Here is a 21,063-nt window from a genome sequence, read left to right as displayed (position 1 = left end):
CATATGTCATGGCCTTCTCAGTCATCAAATCTGAACCCAATCGAGCATTTTGGGGACAATCTGAAACGACAGTTGAGACCGCCTTTTCCACCTCCAAACAGGTGTGAGTTGTTTGACTTTCTCATGGAAGAATGGTGCCGCATCCCTCCTGCAGAATTCCAGACGCTGGTGGACTCTGCCTCGGCGCATACAGGCCGTACATGGTGGCCCAACACCCTATTAAGTGACTTTATATTGGTGTTTCCATTATTTTTGTTCACTACCTGTAGATTGCCTCTTATTCCAAGTATGATGTAATATGATGAAAAAGTGAAAGCCAGGTTTGAAACCAGAAGTCTTCAAGGCTAACTTAGCTCTTCAAGAAATTACAGCATACTTTGCCAAGAAGCACCACAAACTCGAGCTCTCGACAATGTCAGTGAGTAATGCGTATTCATAGAACTTAATGAAAAATCCGGAACAAAATGATTCATGAAGAATGTCGATTTAAAACAAAGTGGTAAAAAAAATAAATGCACTTCAAAGCAAATCAGGTTGGCTCATCATGATGCTCACCATGAAAACAAAGTTTTTAAAAAAAAAGTTAATACAACGCAGGCCAGAAAATAAATGAAGATTCAGATGTGAAAGGTGAGTTTGTAACATTAGAGTAATTATTACAAAACTTCCCCGCAGCTCCTGCTCGACACGTGTGACTACTACATAAAGGCATGAAAGAAAATCTCCAGGTATCCCAAATCAGGGAGAACCATAAATGAACACAATTCCACTTATTCGTTCGTATGCAACATAACGTTGTGGGGTAGCATCATTGGCTGAGGGAATGGCTATGCCATTGATGCAACACCCTCTGTAGGTTAGGGGAGGGATTTGGAATTTGGGCAGGGTGCTGATGATAGCTTGCCTACCCTTTGCGAAGGACATCATAAGATTTTTAACGTTCCACAACGAATGCTGGCGAACAGGGCGCCCACTTATTGTCCATCTGAGGGACGGCACACGCATTGAGGAATCACCCTGCCTGTGAAACACCGAGATGACAGTTTATAGTTGGGTCGGGATTCAAACCCAGGCCAGAACCGTGTTTGACACCAGAGGCAAGTGTGCGTACCGCTAGGCCATCCTGTCAGCCCACGCAATGCCACAGCATGCAGTTTCTTTCTCAATCTTGCACAACTAAGGAGAGATAATGACTCGTTGTGGACTGACTGTAATACAATCAGACACGACTAATGATGTTGTAGCCAACCCCCACCCCCCCTCCCCCACCTGATACACATATGCTGAGGATTTGGAAAATATGTTGGACAGTCGAAAAATTTATGCCGGATTAGAAAGTGCACCAGAGTGAGTCGATCAAACATTAGTGAGTCGATAAAGCTTTCAGGTGGGTAGACAGATCATGGGGGGTTCAGAAAAAACAAATAAAAAAATCATGACTAGTTCGAGATGGTGACGTGCTATCATATTGAAGGATGAAGGAGAGTGTTGCTCCAGCCTCGCATGAATCTGCAGCACCACCTTGCATCATAGCCAGAGCACGGTTTGTATGTTACCTGTGTTACCTGGTAGCCGTTTCTACATGACATGGTATGGGGATGACGTGTGCCTCAGCAAAGCAGAACAGTTAAAGTATTTTGTTTAAGTTTGGATGTTGAGCTATAGTTCTGCAAGGTTGGCTTGTTCGACCCCAGCATGCTTCATTGGCAAATGACAGCCACTCCATGTTTATAATACTGTGGTTTTATTTACAATTTTTGTTGTACACTTCATTATTAACAACTTCACCTGTCATCAAGAAGAACACCCCCAAAAAAGATTCTTGCATTGGATTGACATTGCACAAAGATAGAGGAAAATGATCAGTGGGGACAGAATTTTTGTTTGAGATTTACCAGGATTTAAAAACATCATAAACTGTCATGGATTTCATTAAAGGAATCAGAAATTGGTACAGAAAAGGTGAAAGAGGGTGAAATAATTTTCCTGCTCTAATTCACGGTTGCTCAGTGGAAATAGTAATGCAGCTCCGCCTGGTTCCAACCTTGTTGAGAGGCTAACCCAGGATGCCCCCAGGGAGGCACGAGACTAACGGGATAATAGATTTTTTTCCTATTGAGGATCCTTTTAGTACATATACGATACAAGACAAATAATAAATTAATGTCAGCCAAGACGGCCACAATGCCAACACCACCCACCAATCGTGCCCCCCCCCAAACTTAGCCCCCTCCTTCCCCAACAAAACCATCTCATTGACCGTGATGGCAAGGAAGAGACAGCAATGGCTCAATCGTGATACATCTTGAGGATGCAGCTCTTAATGGTTACCATATAACGTTCCCAGAGCACTTGGTGCCTGAAGGAGATAAAAGAGACAATTTGTAGGTGAATGCAATATAATTTGAGTCCGTTTATACTCATCGAAATTTTTAACTCACATCTTGATAAATACTCCAGGAACTTATAAGCCCTTCCCATAAGCACTCATAATTAATAGTTTTCAATGAGCGAGCAGCTTGTTTATCGAACTACAAACCTCGAGTACTTGTGCAAGTTGGAGACCATGCTTGCCATCACGTCCCTCAAACTGCCGAATGGCTTTGTCATAAAGGTGACGGTGTTAACAAGCGAGAAGTTATGTTGCTGGAGATTTCTACGCTCAATGCGGAGCTTGTACGAAACCGATAACCGAGGTATGGGGGATCGAGCGGACTGTTGTACAAAAGAACTAACCTGAAGGTCCCGAGGGCGTGGGCCGAGCCGGTGTACTGCAGCAAGAAAAGCTGAACATCCTCGCTGCTCCAGTGGTCTGACTTGCACGGTTCGATGAACTGGGGAAGTTGATTGTGCACAACAAATTTGGGAAGTGGGGGGGAGCGAGGGGGTGAATTGAGGGGGTACATATTAAAAAAAAAAATAATAATAATAATTGTGGAAAACAAATAAGGATTGGTGAATTTTCTGTCGGCTGCATGGTCACGTGGTGTGCATCAATATTCACGTGATAGGTATTTCATCATCCTCCCTTACCCATGCAGTGTGTATACATGTCATCCTCCACCACCCATGTGGTTAATTTGCATTATCCTCCACTACCCATGCAGAACACATTACACCACACTTCATCATCCTGTGTGGCACATTGCATCATCTTCCGTTTTTGTCTCTGCAGTGTGCATTGCATCCTTCTCCACATGATGTGTGCATTCGCATCGTCGTCCACCGACGACGTAGCACTCACTGCCTCATCGTCCATTCTCCATTTGGAGTGTGTTGTGTCATCGTGCATCATGCATCTGGAGCGTCTTACTTCATCCTCCATTATCCACCTGGCACCTATTTTATAACGCTGTGCAGTTTTCTTGCTAAGATATTGAGCCCATATATCAAACACGAATACAGTATCTACATGCCAATTTGCTGGGCATGCTCAATGGAGATAAGGGCGTACCTTCTCAACAAGATCAATGAAGAAGTCCCTCACGTCTTTGCTGTGCATGAGCTTAGTAGCAATGTTCACCAGGCCACGTGAAAGGCCCTGCCACACACCAGAGCAGCACGTGTCATTCAACTTCACTTTCACAGCTCGAATACTCAAGGGTGATTTACACTCAATTAAAGCTATCAGGCTTATCCTGGAGAATATACGTTTCACAGTGACATCTACTTTTTAACCAAATGCCATCATCATACCATTTGACAGATTCAAGAAGAGTGACACATTCTCTGCAAAGGTGAATACTCTACATAAGAAGTCATCTACATATAACAATGGCAAAGCAGGGGAGATGGTGAATTGAAATATATAAATGTGAGGAAAAACCCCACAAAAACAAAGGACTATGGAGGAAAACTAGAAGGGCACTCGATCGAGCGCATACCTCCACCAGGCTGATTACTTTACATTTTGTATCCCACCGAGATGCTGGATCTGGATTCAGACCTGAACTAAAACCTAAATCGGCTTGTTCTGTTCGCCTAACCAATTCATCCACCAAGTTTTATCCATCACTCAATGGTGAAGAAGGATCTGGATCCGGATCCGGATCTTCACCAAAATCGAACCAATTCTTACTTGTCACGTACCCAACTTGGCCACCAAGTTTCGTCCCAATCTGTCCGCAACTTTTTGAGATATTGTGCTATATGTCATTTTTAGCCCCATCTCTCAATGGTGAAGAATCCCTTTAAAAAATTCTCAGATCCAGATCTGCATTCGGATCTTCACTAAAATCGAATCATTTCGTCCTGGTCACATACCAAAGCTATCCACCATTTCGTCCAAATCTGTGCACAACATTTTGAGATATTTTGTTCACAAACAATCAAACAAACAAACAAGAAAATGACGTCGTGCAGAGCATGAAACTTGCAAAATCCACCCCCCCCTCTCCAAAGGTTACCACGGATACATCAAATTGTCCATTCCGTTAAGATTAAAATTGACAATCTTAATCAAAGCTCGGGTCAATCGGATGAAAATTGATTCTTTTAGAAGTTTGATGTTGAGTTGGCCTTTGACCTTTTGACCTCAAAAATAGTTGTTCCCCAATTCAATGAGGCAATCAATATGTAAACCCTGTTCAACTTTCAAGCCAATCGGATGAAAAATGACGATTAAAAAAAAATTTGACCTCAAGATGACCTTTGACCTCAAAATCAATCGGCTTCTCAGTTGAGACTACCTCTACAACTCGGTAAAGTTTCATGATGATCGGTTTGGAATTGTGACCTGTAGGCAATTGACAAAACAGACAAAGACAGAATAACAAAATCGACTAACCAATCCGGTACACTTGAAAAATCTTCAGTTTTGCAAGTAACAGACAGACAGAGAAATAGACAGACAGGGTTGAAAATATAACCTCCATTCACCTTCGGTGGCGGAGGTAAAGATCGGTCTAGCGAGTTGTGGGAAATAGGGAGGGGAGGTTATTTGGGGAAGAAAGGGAAAGCAAAAGTATGGGCCATATTGAGAAGGGATCACACTCATCTCCAAGCTGTCTAGCCTGGGTTTTAATCTCGAGCCAGCTATAAACTGTCAACCATGGTGTTTCACAGGCAGGGCAATTCATCAATGTGTGCGCCGTCACTTGGATGGATGTTAAACTGGGCAGCTCATCTGCCAGCTTTAGTTGATGGAATTTAAAGACCTCACTCCAAACAAATTATAAACTCCTGCTCTGACCTACACAGGGCACTGTATCAGCAGCACAGCTATACCCCAAGTAACTCAGCCAAATGCTGCATACGAAAGGAGGAGACTGAGAAGGGGGGGGGAGAAGGGATGAACTATGCTGTCAATCATGTGTACAAAATAAAAACATAGACCGGAAGGTGAAGGATGTGGTTAGTCCAGTTGGGAAGGGGAGGGGTAAGAGGGAGGGAGGGGCTTAATGGTGTTACATTGACAGGTGCAGTTTAACATCCAACATCGTTTTCTAAAGCACATTTGTTACGTGAAAGATTTGAATCGATTTTTAATTTTCCTTTAACTCCCATTGCCTGAAATGTGGCATTGTGGAAGGCAGCGGCATTGAAGATTGCAATCTTCAGGCTGTTAAACCATGAGCAATCTTACAGCTGCCTTGCACACAGCTGAGTCGACAAGTAACCAACCGGAGACAGGTGAACAAGCTGTGCAGAATTAAACGATCAAACCCTGTGGTCTCAACTTTTACACAAATTACATGAATCCAAACCACAAAGGCACCAAAAATCGCAAATCAAAAGCTCTTACTCAGCTCGTACAGATACTTTGAACACAACGAAATAAGAATATTTTTTAAAGATGACAAACAAAACTGAACTCTGGCCACTTGCGACCTTCAGCGTGCCCTCCTGACCTTGAAGTTGCCCTCAATGTCACAGTGCGTCGACATTTTCCCCCGAACACCGAGGCACACGAGGCTGCAACGAGGGAGGAGGATCGTCAATCCCCAATGCACATGGTACACAAACATCATGACCCGTGGGTGCAAAAAGGTGACTTCTCCAACAGACTGCTCAAATGAGGGATCATGTGGCGTCGCTTCGCGAAAGAAACGATTGTTCCTTGGCCGTTTTTGAAGAGTCATGAAGGAGTGGTTTTCGTGCTGAGTAACTCATGTAATAGATTACGATATTTTACATTTCTTATAATTTTTTTGGTTGTTGAATGTTATTTACCTGTTCAGACACCAACCATCATGGGGGAAAATAAATTAAAAGAGCAAACGTAGGCAGCATATATAGTCATTAACGGCATCAGCAGATCTTTTGCAAGTAATACGAAACAACAGAGGGAATACAAAGGTGTATATATATATCAGATGTGAGATTCTCACGAGTTTGTTGTGCAACACTGTAAAACATGATGGGGGTCCCCCCCCCCCTCCCTCCCTCCAATTGCCATTTAACCTTACCTGATGTGTTTTGGCCACCAATGACATCATCATCCATAAATGCAATCTTTAGAGGGGATGTTTCTTATTAACATGGAGTCACATGATGTTTAATAACTTCTAACTCTTTCATTCATTATTTAGATATCACAAGCTGGAAAATTACTTTTATGGGTGACGACATCATCAGTCGCCATAACTGCAAATTGATTTTATACGCCATGTACATACAGGGTGATCTATCATCAAGTCCCTATTTTAAACATCGAAATACAATCCATCCATCCCTTGGAACCATACTCTGTGCAGAGCGTTGGTGCTGCCTAAGCAGTCTCCTCGGCTATCGGGCACAATCCTGGATGGGTCGCCACTCCGACACAGGAAACACAATGCTGTTATTAAAAGAATAGCATTCATTTTTTTTTTTGGTTTGAAAGTTTGTTTATTGCCATTAATATTATTTTCTCTTTGCTTTCAGATTGATCCATTATGGCTGAGAGATAAACTGTTGCTCAAAGAGCACAAATTGGTGCACTGTACGAGGGTTGAGAGTCTGTAATTTGCAGCGCAGAGATGGTGGTGGCAAGAAATGGGAAGATATGCCACTTTGGATCCAAAACCGATTTTAAAATGTTACCAAAAGTTTGTAACAACTTGTTCAGTCAAGGACATAAAAAGATCAGGAAGACATACCACAGCGAGATCACCAGAAAACAATGACCAGGTACGAGACACGTTCATAAGGAGCCCAAAGAAGTAGATCAAACAAACGGTGAGGGAGAGTGAAATAAGTTATCGTGCAATTCAAGCAATTTTAAAGAAAGACGTGGGATGGAATCCTGATACAAACCTCATTATGTTCAGCAGTTGTTTCTTGATGATTGTGACGAGAGAATGGAGTTTTGTGAACATTTGCTTCAGTGGATTGATGACTGTGCAGGTGTGTTCCATAACATTATCTGATCTGACGAGGCTGTTTTCCACGTTGGTGGTTTTGTCAACAGGTATAACTGTCACTACTGGTCAGGAAACGAATATATTCAAAAACGATAGGTGAACACAGACAAAGTCGGTCAAAACTGCTGGTTTGGTGTGGAATGACTTCAACCCAACTCGTTGGACCTTACATCCTCTACGATACGACGGATGCAAAGAGATACTTAGAAATGCTTCAAAACTTTCTGATTCCAGATATTGAGCAATGGGGCAACGCAGATGCAACGATTTTTGTGCAAGATGGTGCCCCTCCGCTCATCTCGATTCAAGTTCGTAATCGGTCGGATGCCGACCTTCCACACAGGATGGATCGGGCAAGGAGGACCGATAGAGTAGCCACCCAGGAGTCCTGATTTCACCTCGTGCATTTATATTTTGTGGGCATGGGCGAAAGAAAAGGTGTATGCCAGCAAACCCACTAATGTGGATGAATTTAAAAGTTATATCTGCAATACTTTCACCGATTTGCCAGAGGAATTTCTTCGGCGTTCAGTGGAAAATGTTGTCCAACGATTGAAAAAAAAATGTGCTGAGAATGCAGGATCTTATGCTTAAGTGTGACGTTCACAAATTAAAACGGAAACAAATGGCTTTTCAGGGGGAAAATTATCTTGCCATTTTATTTCCTGTACATCGGTAAATTCCAATTTCTTCTGGGAACGTGACTTGGAGAAGAAAGAAATTGAGCTGTGGAGCGAAGTAATTATTTGTAATACTCTGGTACGTTTTCTTGAAGAAAGAACATTGCACTTCCCGTTTTAAGTCAGAATTGGAGGTTGGCCCGGCCATTCAGGTGAAAATCGCAAATGGGCTCCTTACCCTCACAGGGTGTGGGGGTGGCAGGGAGTGGGGAGGGGGGGTGGAGTGGGATAGGGTGGTTGTGCTCATAGCCTGACCCGGGGTACCCCAAGCACGTATGCCAAATTTGATGGAGATTGGCCCAAAGAGAGTTTTTTTCTCTCTCTACGATTTTCAGCCGTGCACACATTCAGAGAATAGTCTTATTTTACAATATATATATATATATATATATATATATATATATATATATATATATATATATATATATATATATATACATATACATATATATATATATATATATAGTAGGATAAACAACGTTGTATTTCCTGTCTTCCCATTTATTGCCACCACCATCTTTGAGCTGCAATTACAGACCGTCAAACCTCACACCGCGCAGCAATCCGTGCTCTTCGTGCAACGGTTAATCTTTCTGCCGTAATGGATAAATCTGAAAGCAAAGAGAAAATAATATTAATGGCAATAAACAAAATTGCAAACAAAAAAAAATAATGCTCTACATATAACAACAGAGTATTTATATGCTTAAAATAGGGACTTAATATAGATCACCCTGTATATCAGGGTTGTCTTAAGGTGTGCAAATCACCGTCCAACTTTTACCCAATTGTTGTACAAAACGTGTTTTTGCAGAAGCAAAAATCGGATGGACTCTATTTCACCAGGATATGTATGTGCCTTTAGCCAAATGGGTAAATACTGCACATCACAATGGCCGATGGGTAAAGGAATAGGGGTTAGAGCTTCGCTGTATAGTTCTGGAGTAAAGTTTGCCAATTTATGCCTATTTTGTCGTACAAACCAAAAATTGTACCAACTCCAAGAGACATGTTCTGCACAACATGTTGGTGAGTACATTCCCACCTTCAAGGGGAACCTTTTAAAGATCATAAATTGAACATCAAATAAATAATTATGACATGCAGATTTATATAACGAGCAGGGACTGGAGGCACAACGTGTTCGAAATACTGCAACACACCTCTTGTGTTGGTCCAATAAGTCTTTGTCAGAGATCAACACCTTCAGGTCTTTCAGCTCTTGCAAGAACTCCCTGTCCAGGTCCACGTCCATATCATCTGCCACCGAACCTGATTGATTTTGAACCAAAATGAAAATGGAGTAGTACTTTTTAGAAAGTATTTGCAGCTACCTGACCTTGGAGAAAGATACCCATATTCCCAAGTATGTGCCGTGTAATAACGGCTTCAGCAGCTTTAGCTCCCATTACCTGCAGCTCCGAGAGTCCAACTCCTGATCAGCTGCTCCGCACAAAAGGCAAAGTCATCAAATGTAAGGTAGAGCAGTTTCTTCTTGCCAGTTTCAAACCGGTTGTTGGCAAAGAACACTATGGCTGAATAGTCCCTGCATGGCCAAAAAAGAATAACCATTACAGTATCAGCCATTTGTCTTCTCTTGTCGGCAACATGTCACTGCCATTTGTATCACTGCTTAGCAGCGTGGATGTACTAATGATGCAGTGCCCCCTTGTTAATGACTGTAATAATGACCTTGCCAGTTTCTCTGATAGCAGGAAGTGCTGCTGGACATTCTCAACCAAGGAGCCCTTCATCTCTTCCACCACTTTGAATACGCGCTTGAAGTTGTCAAACTGCACACACAGAGGAACATTATGAACACACGCAGAGGAACTGAACAGATCATACATAGTATGCCACATTTTGGCTGTCATCTATTCAGTCTCTATACACCATGCATTCTCCCAGAAAAGAGATTCAACCAAACATACAAGATGAAGGTCAAATTGTGACGCCATGTTAGCCAACCTTGACGTCATGTTTGTCGTTTTAATGTTTCTAGTACACTCACTCCCTATGGAAGTGGCAGGAAGGGTCGTGCTATTATCCTTTCTGGGGTACATAGATTACAGTCGATCTAGGCACGGGTCCGTTAAGCATATGATACCTTAAGAACGCCGTGTTTCCTCCCTTTCAGTTTAGTGTTAAAAAGCAGTAGCGACTGTTTAAAAATGTAATCATACATGTTTGTGGTTTATAATATTTTTTTACTTTTGGTAGGGGTGCCCCACAAAACGCCACAATGAGCTTTTTAAACAAGTTAACAAGGTGTTTGTCCGAGGAAGAACCCCCCTTGGGGAGGGGGCATATTATTAGTACTAATATTGTTTTGTAATAACATTAATATTATGCTATTATCATTAGTTTTGCTATTATTTGTGTTATCAGAAGCAACCTTGGAAAAATGCACACGATTCACCATCTTATCATACCACTGAACACGGATTTCACCCATGGCAGAAAATCCCCTTGGGGAGATAGGCAAATGAAGTTGCTACAACCTCCATCGTGTGACCCTTAGTCCTATCAAGTCCGGTTGAGATTGGATAATTAACGACCAAATGTATCATGGTCAAACAGATAGATGGTCCATGAGCCAGCCAAGAGCTGACGACCAGAAACGGAGACTAAAAGCCACTGTGTTTTCCAGTTAGGTTGATGTCTGTAGTACATTCAAAAAAATGTGTGATGGATATATCGAAAGAGTAGCGAAACACCTTTTTGGTCGCCATCTTGGAAAATGGCAGCCTCATTTGATCATATTTCTGAAAATTGACTATAACTTTGAGGCTTAACTGAGGCATATACAACAAGAAACAAGATATCTTCAGTATAAAATTTGGCACATGCTAGTATAAGTTTTGTAAATATTGGTCCATTGGATTCCGAAATAATTGAGGAAATAGGTCAGAATTTGGATTTTTCTTGTACAACATTTTCTACACTTGGCATCATGCTTAACTTATTTAACATGCAGATATAAGGTAAGTATGAGCTTTAGTGCTATTCTTCACGGTTCAGATAATTACTCGCATACTGACGTGAAGTAGGTTTCCTTTCATTCATCATCACTGTCTGATGAGTCCTGCTGGTCATGCTTTGGCTCCTCATAATCACTCGCCATGTTGGAGCAAGTGTGCAACTTGCACGGTGCTGTACATTTCAAGCCATTAACGATGCATGAACAGTCAGTTGGCTGACAAGAGTGAGCTCACTTGCACAACATCAAACTGAAAACAACTTTGTGAGTGGGGGATCCTGTCATCCACTGGATAACAAGGCTGCCATCTTCACTTGTTGTCCATCCGTGCCCTTGACTGGGGTGAGGAATATCTGGTGAATGGACTCAACTCCGTCGCCATATGACCTTCTGGTAGTTAGAGCGATGTGTGTGCTGTCGGAGTGCGTCTTCATGCCTGTTCCTACTCTCGTTTAGAAGAAATAGACATAGCACTATGTATGGAAAATCTGGAAAGTGTCAAATTTGACACAGTACGTCTTCCCATGTGTGTACATCCATCCGTCTCTGCAGTATTTGCCTTTAACAACATTGACAGGCAAGAGGAAGTCCTAAGTAGAGCAGGAACCTCACATCATGTGAACGGTATCATTGTTCAACCAACATCTTCATCGTGTGCACCAACGAAACCAGTCACGACTGCCTTCATGAAGGACAAGAAGCGCACAATAAAGGCACCAGGTGTGCAAAATCAAATATACGTTATTGGGAAAAGGACCAGTCCACCCGCAATCGTACATCCCGACCTGACAGCAACGCATGCAAGTGCAGCACTGAGAGCATGTCAACGGAACTTGTCGTGGGTCTTGGTGCACGTGTCTGAGAAAAACAAAGAGTTCTTGGACAGGATTCAACATTCTAACAAGAGAGCACAAATAAGTGATGGCAGATGTGACAGGATACCTGCCTACAATTAACTCACCCACAACTGAATTATCAACCATCCAGAAAATTTTGCGACAGTCTATTTCTATCCAGTCATTTCTACATCTTGAGAGCATTGCAGTTGTCTTGGATTAGGCACTGGACGCAAAGGCAGCAGAAATTACATGGAAACATCTGGAAAGATATGGAGGAATGAGCGTACTGATGATGGAGAACTTTCACACGATCTGCAACTTGATGTCCACAGTTGGAAAGACGTTTGGGGATGCTGAAATTTGAGATCTGGCTGTGGAATCGGGAGTCATTGCGGAAGGATCAATAAACAAGGTTCTTGAGGGGAAATAGTATAACTGAGCTGTCTGTCTTCATAAGTTGACATATGAAGTGCTGCTGAGGTTAGCATGGTCAGGCTTTGAAGAAAGGCCAGAAACCAACCATGCTGAAGATCTGCTGAAGTTGAATGACACTATTTGGGTCGTCTGAGCTTCACCAGAACATTTGTCACACCACGCATGATGCTGCTGTCACTAACAAATCCTGCCAGATGATTCTTGATCTGTTTCTCGCTTACCTGAAAGTTTTATGACACGATAGAGGTCATCTTGCAGCTTTTTGGATGACATACATAGAGATGGTTGATCTTCTACTTGGATTGCAGCATGCTGACAGAGAGAGGGACCAGTCCCTCCATCTTTTGTGTACCTGAAGCATGATTTCTTCATGTTTTGCAATGGAAAAATCCTTGATATGACTTCATCTGTGGACTGAATGTGAAACCCTCAGTGCATTTGCCAGACAAGGAAAGATGAAGGCTTTGAAAATCCTTCTGCGTGATCAGAAGTTCATAGATATCTTCGCATCACTTGGAGCAAGCTGGAACATTACCGGTGACGTGTTCTGCATCATCCAGGAGTTAATTTATCAACTTTACTGTCGCAATACTAAAGTGACGAAAGTTCATGAACTCGGATACCAAATGTTCTGCGGCACACGAGGGGATCTCAAATCGGCACAGCTTCCACCATGTGAGGACACGCTCCTACAGCACACACGTCAACTTAACTACCAGGCAGCCATATGGCGATGGAGTTCAGTCAATTCGCCAGATATTCTGAGTCCCAGTCAAGGGCAAAGATGGACAATAAATGAAGATGGCAGCTTTGTTATCCAGTGGATGGCATGATCCCCTGCTCCCAAAGTTGTTCTCAGTTTAATGTCGTGCAAGTGTGTTCGCTCTCGTCGGCCAACTGACTGCTCATGCATCATTAACGGTAGTGTGCATTAACATCATTAACATGAACATCAAATGTACAGTAGTGTGCAAGTTGCACACTTGCACCAACATTGACAATGATGAGGAGCCAGAGCATGACCAGCAGGACTCATCAGACAGTGATGACGAATGAAAGCACACCTACATCGGGATGTGAATAAATATCTAAAACGTGAACAGCATTAAAGCTCGTACTTACCTTATATCTGTATGTTAAATAATTAAATATAATAAATATTTCAGTCAGCGTGATGCCAGGTGTAGAAAATTTAGTGCGAGAAAAATCCAAATTCTGACCTATTTTTCTCAATTATTTCAGAATCCAATGGACCAATATTTACAAGAGTTATACTGGCACGTGCCAAATTATATACCGAACATATCTTTTTCGTGTTGTATATGCCTCAGATCAGCCATTGCAAAGTTGTGGTGAATTTTCAGAAATATGATCAAACAAGGCAGCCATTTTCCAAAATGGCTGCCAAAAAGGTGTTTAGCTACTCTGTCAAGATGTCCATCACATGTTTGTATTTATTACAGACATCAACCTAACTGGAAAATACAGTGGCTTTTAGTCCCCCTTTCTGGTAGTCAACTACAAAATATCGATGGCTGGCTCATGGATGCACCAAATTGCATATTTACCTCCGCTACCGAAGATTTTCACCCCGTCTGTCTCTGTTTTTTTCTGTCTGTGAACAGGATATCTCAAAAGGTTGTTGGACAGATTCGGACGAAATTTGGTGGACAGGTTGGGTGTGTGACAAGGAAAAAATGATAAGATTTTGGTGAAGATCTGAATCCAGATTTGGATCCCAGAATTTTTTCAGTGATTCTTCACCATTGAATGATAGGACAACCAGAGAGTTGGTGTCAAAGCCACCCAATGCTCACCTGTTTATACATTTATCGTTTTTAAAAGACTAGTCTAATAATATTTTTTTATAAAGCATTGCAGTGAAGTCTGATCCAAATAATTTTAAAGCAATATATGTATTTGTATATTGTAATCAGTAACAAATAGTGTGGGAGATAAAAACATTAGAAAGGAAACTAGAAGGATGCAAAAATATTATTAATACAATTCTGAAAATGGAAAGTGACATCCAGAGAACAGAGCATGTTACAGTGGCAGCATTATTCATGAATAAGTCGAACTACCATGCAGTATCGTTTTTATTTGTAATTATGATGGCATCACAATTATAACAGTGCAGTGCAATGGTATTTATCAACATTTTGCAATAATACATTACCAACTTGCCTTGCCATGAGAAATGCATCTAAAAGTACAAGTTATATGTAGTGTTTTGACTTCACAAATATTGAGTCTCTGAAAAAGGTGCACCAACAAAATTTATTTCATTTGGACTTCATTGCATCCCTAATACACATATTGAATGAACGGCAAGCGTCTCGTATAAACAGGCGAGCATTGGGTGGCTTTGACACCATCTTAGGTTGAAATAAAAAAAAAAAATTAAAATAATTTGTTAATTTCAACTTCACTACACCAATAGTATACCCCAAAGGAACCTCCATGCCAAATATCAGCATCGTAGTACACATATTAAATGAATGGCAAGCTTCTAAATAAATTGCACAAAAAACTTTAACGTTGATGTGCTACAAAAAAGTCAAGTTCAAAAAGGTCAAAAATTTTAAACATTTGAAATAATTTTTTAATATCAACTTCACTACATCAATAATTATTATACCCCAAAGGAACCTCCCTGCCAAATATCAGCATCCTAGTACACATAATCAATGAATGGCAAGCTTCAAAATAACTTGCACAAAAAAAACTAACATTTTCACGCTCACGCCGGGGCACTCGGTGGAGCACATACCTCCACCATGCTGATTAGTTTACATCTTGTATCCCACTGATAGATCAGATCTGGAATCGGACCTGAACTAAAATATAATCGGCTTCTTCTTGTCACCTCACCAACTCATCCACCAAGTTTCATCTGAATCTGTCCATAACTTTTTGAGAATTTTTGTTCACAAACAAACAGGGGTGAAAACATAACCTCCATCCACCTTCGGTTGCGGAGGTAATTATGGACGGATTCAGACGGAACTTGGTGGACAGGTTTGGTGTGTGTGACAAGGATGAATCGATTTGATTTTGGTGAATATCTGAATCTTTTTGATGAAAGAAGTTTAATTTTTTTTTTAGTGATTCTTCTCCATTGACAGATGGGGCCAAAAACTATCTATAGTATGATAGTTCAAAAAGTTGTGGACGAGTTACAACAAAACTTGGTCGATGAGTTGGTTAAGTGACAAGAACAAGCCGATTCGATTGTAGTTCAGGTCCAGATCCAGATCCGGCTTATCAACTTGTTTAACATGATTTGGCATCGAAGTTATTGTACAATGTGGAGAAATAAGGTAATTCAAAATTTTCCTCTGTTAATACAATATATATATATATATATATATATATATATATATATATATATATATATATATATATATATATATATATATACATATATACATATATATATATATATATATACATATATATATACATATATATATATATACATATATATATATATATATATATATATATATACATATACATATACATATATATATATATATATATATATATATATATATATATATATATATATATATATATATATATATATATATATATATATATACTTTTTAATCAGAGGTATTATATGTGAAAATGTTTCCAACTTTTAACTTGCAACTTTTATTATAAAAGCACACTAAACCAAGGTGGTGTCCTTGCATCAAAGCTGATGGAAGCATTGCCATTTCAAGTGATGTCATGGCTTCCAAATTACCACATAATCAGTCACGGTGTCAGAAGTGAAAATATGAGCTTTGGATATTATTGAAATGCAAATCAAATGAACGCATCATTCATAATTTGGATTCCTATATCCCAGCACCCCAAATCATGATTAACCACCTGTCTTCGACAGCTCCTGAGGCTCACTCCAGCCTTAATACTGATATCGTCCAAATCCTTCTTGGTTCCCTTGGACAGCTTTTTACCAAGCAGCTCACGCACAAAAGCCTCATCAAAGTTGTAATACCTAGACAAGGACACACACAACACCGCACAACATATTCATCCATCCGAGTCAAACCGAAAAGCCTAGACTGGAAGGTTTTCTTCAAAACAAATTTTAAACTGCATTTACTAAACTAAAAGTTGTTTTTTTTATGCACATTTACCTCTCAAACAGCACAGACTGCATGCTCGGTGGAATCTGGAAAAGAAGTTGGTTGGAAAGCTTGTCAGGGCTCTGGAGGAGGCGTTCCAAACGATAGAACACACGGTATTGGTCCATAGTGTCACTGAGAAGAAGATCGACGAAGCAACCTGTCACACCAGTTTGCTCCCGCTTTGCTACCGCGTTGTCCACTACAGCAGGTAGATTGAGGATTTGAGGCAAGAAGACAAGTGCAAAGGCAAATGTTGGAGAGATATTCAACAAAGTACTACTCTTCATCAAATGATCCTGAAAGCAGTTACACAGTTCTCATGCAGACTATTGGGCCTCACTGAAACCAAAGGTTCAAAGTTCGAGGTTGTCTATTATAGGATGATGACTATCAATTTGAAGAGAGAACATTACCAACACAACTGAAATGCATGAAGGGATTTGCAGGTTTAATCAGGTTTTCACGCTCCACTCAATCAAAAGAGGATGTGGGCAGGGTCTACGAGCGGCAAATTTGATTGATCGTGATGATGTAAAATGATGTAACATTTGATCCGAGTACTCTGCTAAATGGATGGGGTTTTGAAAGTGCTAAAAAGGCGATTTGTGTTCTCGTGTTAAAGTAGACAATCCAATTGAAATACTGCATAATAAAAGATTTTAACGGTCGTAAAGAAATTAAATCCTGGAAGTTTACCGCCGTTGATGCAGTGTCTTAAACACCACCTCATTTAACACATTGAAATAGTTATTTGTGCTTGTTGTTTGTGTCCTTTATGATGTCCTTAAAGACAGTAAATTTCATATTTGGAATGATTTTCTATTTTGTTTGATTGCAAGATAGGCAGACTGAGTAAAATATGTCGAATACATAAAGCTCTTTCTAACCACTGACTAACCTACTCAATGATATTAAAGATCGGTACCTTCAGGGTGATGTAGAAAGCTGAAATTTTGCGAGCTGATGGACATCAAAGCCGGTGCAGCAGCATAAAAAAAACCCATCACAGAATCGTTGGACAACATCCATAAATGAAAATATAAATAAAACATAATCTCCTTCACCTTCGGTAGTGGAGGTAATTAAAAAAAATGCAGGTGAGCGACCCGAGACAATGGGGAAGCATGGAAATTTTGTGTGCCGACAGACATCGAAGCCGGTGCAACAGGAAGAAAAAACAAAATCACAGAACCATCGGAAAGTATCCGTAAGTGAAAATATAAATAAATGAAAAAAAATGCAGGTGAATGACCCGAGACAACAGGGAAGCACGGATAGTTATCGTTTACAATTTGTAAGCATATTCTGATATATATATATATATATATATATATATATCTGTCCTCTGAGGATGTGTGATCAGGAGAAATTCAGAGCAAAAGTACTGCAAAACTGCAAAACTACAGGTTTGTTTTCCTCCTCCTTCGTATGCAGCACACGCTGCCAGTAGCATCATTGGCTGAGGGCGCGGCTGTGCTGCTTATGCAATACCCCTGTTATTAGTACACTTGTACTCATTTTGCCAACCTCAGAAGGACAACAGGCTGAGTCAACCCCACCTGGTGTTAATGTTAACAAGTGTGCATCAGACAAAGGTCTGCAAAGAAACTTAGACACAGGAGGTCATTTGGCCCAACGTGCCTGCACCTTGTCAACAGCCCATGACCTTAATCGATTAGTTTACCAAAGATCGATCTATATATCTATATATCTCTACACACACACACACACACACACACACACACACACACACACACACACACACACACACACACACACACACACACACACACACACACACACACACACACACACACACACACACACACACACACACACACACACACACACACACACACACACATTAGATGAAGTTTTTGGAATGTAACGTGTACATCCCCTCGAACAACTACAAACAGGGAATGCCAACAGGGTTACGTATGAACTCAGATTCGATAAATCAATGAAGATAACGTCACCACCATGATGATGTACATGACGTCACCACCAACATGATGATGTACATGACGTCACCACCAACATGATGATGTACATGACGTCACCACCAACATGATGATGTAGACGTCACCACCAAAGTCCAACATGATGTACATGACGTCACCACCAACATGATGATGTACATGACGTCACCACCAACATGATGATGTAGACGTCACCACCAACGTCCAACATGATGTAGATGACGTCACCACCAACAGGCTGTTTCTTTGTGTTCGCCGTACAAAGCGACCTTAAGACACGCGAAAGACAAAACATTGTCCGAGCAGTGAAAGGAGAGACGTACCAGAGTATCCGTCCAACCACAACTGGTACACTTCCTCGTCAATCAAAGTCGTGTTCCCCACAAACACGTCCATTTCCAGATTCATGTCGGGGTTCACAAAACGAGTAGAGATCCAAAAGAGCGTTCGCAAACCGTTTAAAAACGCTTTACTTGTACCGCTCCGATATTTGAGAAACATTCATTGCTTTATTTGATAAACATCGATGATGAAAACAGCGAAAATGACACAAAACGACGAGAACAGTCAGTCAAAACCAGAATGACGTCACCCAAGTTTCACTTCCGGGTAAACACGTGTTTCTTTTATCACATCAAAATAATTTAATTTAAAACAAGTGAAACGACTGGAGTTTGGTAAACGATTTAACTGATAATTTTTATTTTAATCTCAATTGCTGAATGGGAAGCTCGACATCGATTGGTCGAACGATTGTGAAGCCGAGCGGCGGCCATCTTGTGACCCCCAATTGAGACGCTCCTCCATTAAAACGAATCGTCCGTGGGTCAAGGGGACCTTCCGTGCACCACCGAGGATGATCAAACCTAATGGCATAAATATGTTCATTGATGTCTCGTTATTGGTAAAACAAACAAAAAAAGATGTTAACATTGAAAAAACTCTTGGTCCACGTTTTCTCACGCCCGATTGGGACCCATGTCAACATGTCACTTTTTCAGCATTTCTTGAGCTTCGTGAAGTTTGTGCACTTTGACATTGCAATATGTCAGGAGTGACTGGCTCAAATTTGATCTCACAGCATAACCAATATAACACTCCAACTTCGGAATATTAAACAAATCTTTGAAATTACTATTTTACATTCTCACAACATTGGATTGAAACTTAATATGGAATAGGCAAAGCCGAGAAGCGAACGTAGAATTCTTCTTACATTCGCTTCTTAAATATATCAAATTAAAGTCTTTTTGCAATGAAAAAATAAATATTACCTGAAAAATAACCTTCACAACGACAACTACACCGCCGAGAACAGGATCTCATCTGCAAAAATAAATATTACCTCAACATTACCTTCACAACGACAACTACACCGCCGAGAACAGGATCTCATCTGCAAAAATAAATATTACCTCAACATTACCTTCACAACGACAACTACACCACCGAGAACAGGATCTCATCTGAAAAAAAAATATCTGAAAAATAACCTCCACAACAACAACTACACCACCGAGAACAGGATCTCATCTGAAAAAATAAATATTACCTCAACATTACCTTCACAACGACAACTACACCACCGAGAACAGGATCTCATCTGAAAAAATAAATATTACCTCAACATTACCTTCACAACGACAACTACACCACCGAGAACAGGATCTCATCTAAAAAATAAATATTACCTCAACATTACCTTCACAACAACAACTACACCGCCTAGAACAGGATCTCATCTGAAGAAAAAAATTTTTCCTGAACATTACCTTCACAACAACAACTACACCACCTAGAACAGGATCTCATCTGAAAAAATAAATATTACCTCAACATTACCTTCACAACAACAACTACACCGCCTAGAACAGGATCTCATCTGAAAAAATAAATATTACCTCAACATTACCTTCACAACAACAACTACACCACCTAGAACAGGATCTCATCTAAAAAATAAATATTACCTCAACATTACCTTCACAACAACAACTACACCGCCGAGAACAGGATCTCATCTAAAAAATAAATATTACCTCAACATTACCTTCACAACAACAACTACACCGCCGAGAACAGGATCTCATCTAAAAAAATAAATATTACCTCAACATTACCTTCACAACAACTACACCACCTAGAACAGGATCTCATCTGAAAAATAAATATTTCCTCAACATTACCTTCACAACAACAACTACACCACCTAGAACAGGATCTCATCTGAAAAATAAATATTACCTCAACATTACCTTCACAACAACAACTACACTGCCTAGAACAGGATCTCATCTGAAAAAATTAATATTTCCTCAACATTACCTTCACAACCACAACCACACCGTCTAGAACAGGATCTCATCTAAAAAATAAATATTTCCTCAACATTACCTTCACAACAACAACTACACCGTCTAGAACAGGATCTCATCTGAAAAATAAATATTACCTCTACATTACCTTCACAACAACAACTACACCACCTAGAACAGGATCTCATCTGAAAAAAGAAATTTCCTCAACATTACCTTCACAACAACAACTACACCACCTAGAACAGGATCTCATCTGAAAAATAAATATTACCTCTACATTACCTTCACAACAACAACTACACCACCGAGAACAGGATCTCATCTAAAAAAATAAATATTAC

The 21,063-nt window shown here is 40.4% G+C and overlaps 1 protein-coding gene across 1 annotated transcript; it reads right to left on the bottom strand.

Moving 5' to 3' along the window:
* Window positions 1–1,727: 1,727 nt before the first annotated feature.
* Window positions 1,728–19,026, bottom strand: FIBP (FGF1 intracellular binding protein). The gene is made up of 10 exons (XM_085852290.1): window positions 18,728–19,026; window positions 16,432–16,621; window positions 16,163–16,289; window positions 9,716–9,816; window positions 9,436–9,569; window positions 9,187–9,295; window positions 5,850–5,913; window positions 3,455–3,541; window positions 2,737–2,834; window positions 1,728–2,359 (listed from the first exon to the last, which is right to left on the bottom strand). The coding sequence occupies exons 1-10, from the start codon at window positions 18,903–18,905 to the stop codon at window positions 2,290–2,292; spliced, it is 1,158 nt and encodes a 385-aa protein (XP_085708416.1). The 5' UTR covers window positions 18,906–19,026; the 3' UTR covers window positions 1,728–2,289.
* Between the last annotated feature and the right edge of the window lie 2,037 nt (window positions 19,027–21,063).

The sequence above is a fragment of the Eptatretus burgeri genome, chromosome 13 (genome assembly GCF_056783735.1).
Source record: "Eptatretus burgeri isolate ZD-2024b chromosome 13, Ebu_testis_v1, whole genome shotgun sequence".
Lineage (NCBI taxonomy): Eukaryota > Metazoa > Chordata > Myxini > Myxiniformes > Myxinidae > Eptatretus > Eptatretus burgeri.
The sequence above is the reverse complement of the archived record's forward strand: the minus strand, read 5'-3'. Positions and strand labels throughout refer to the sequence as shown.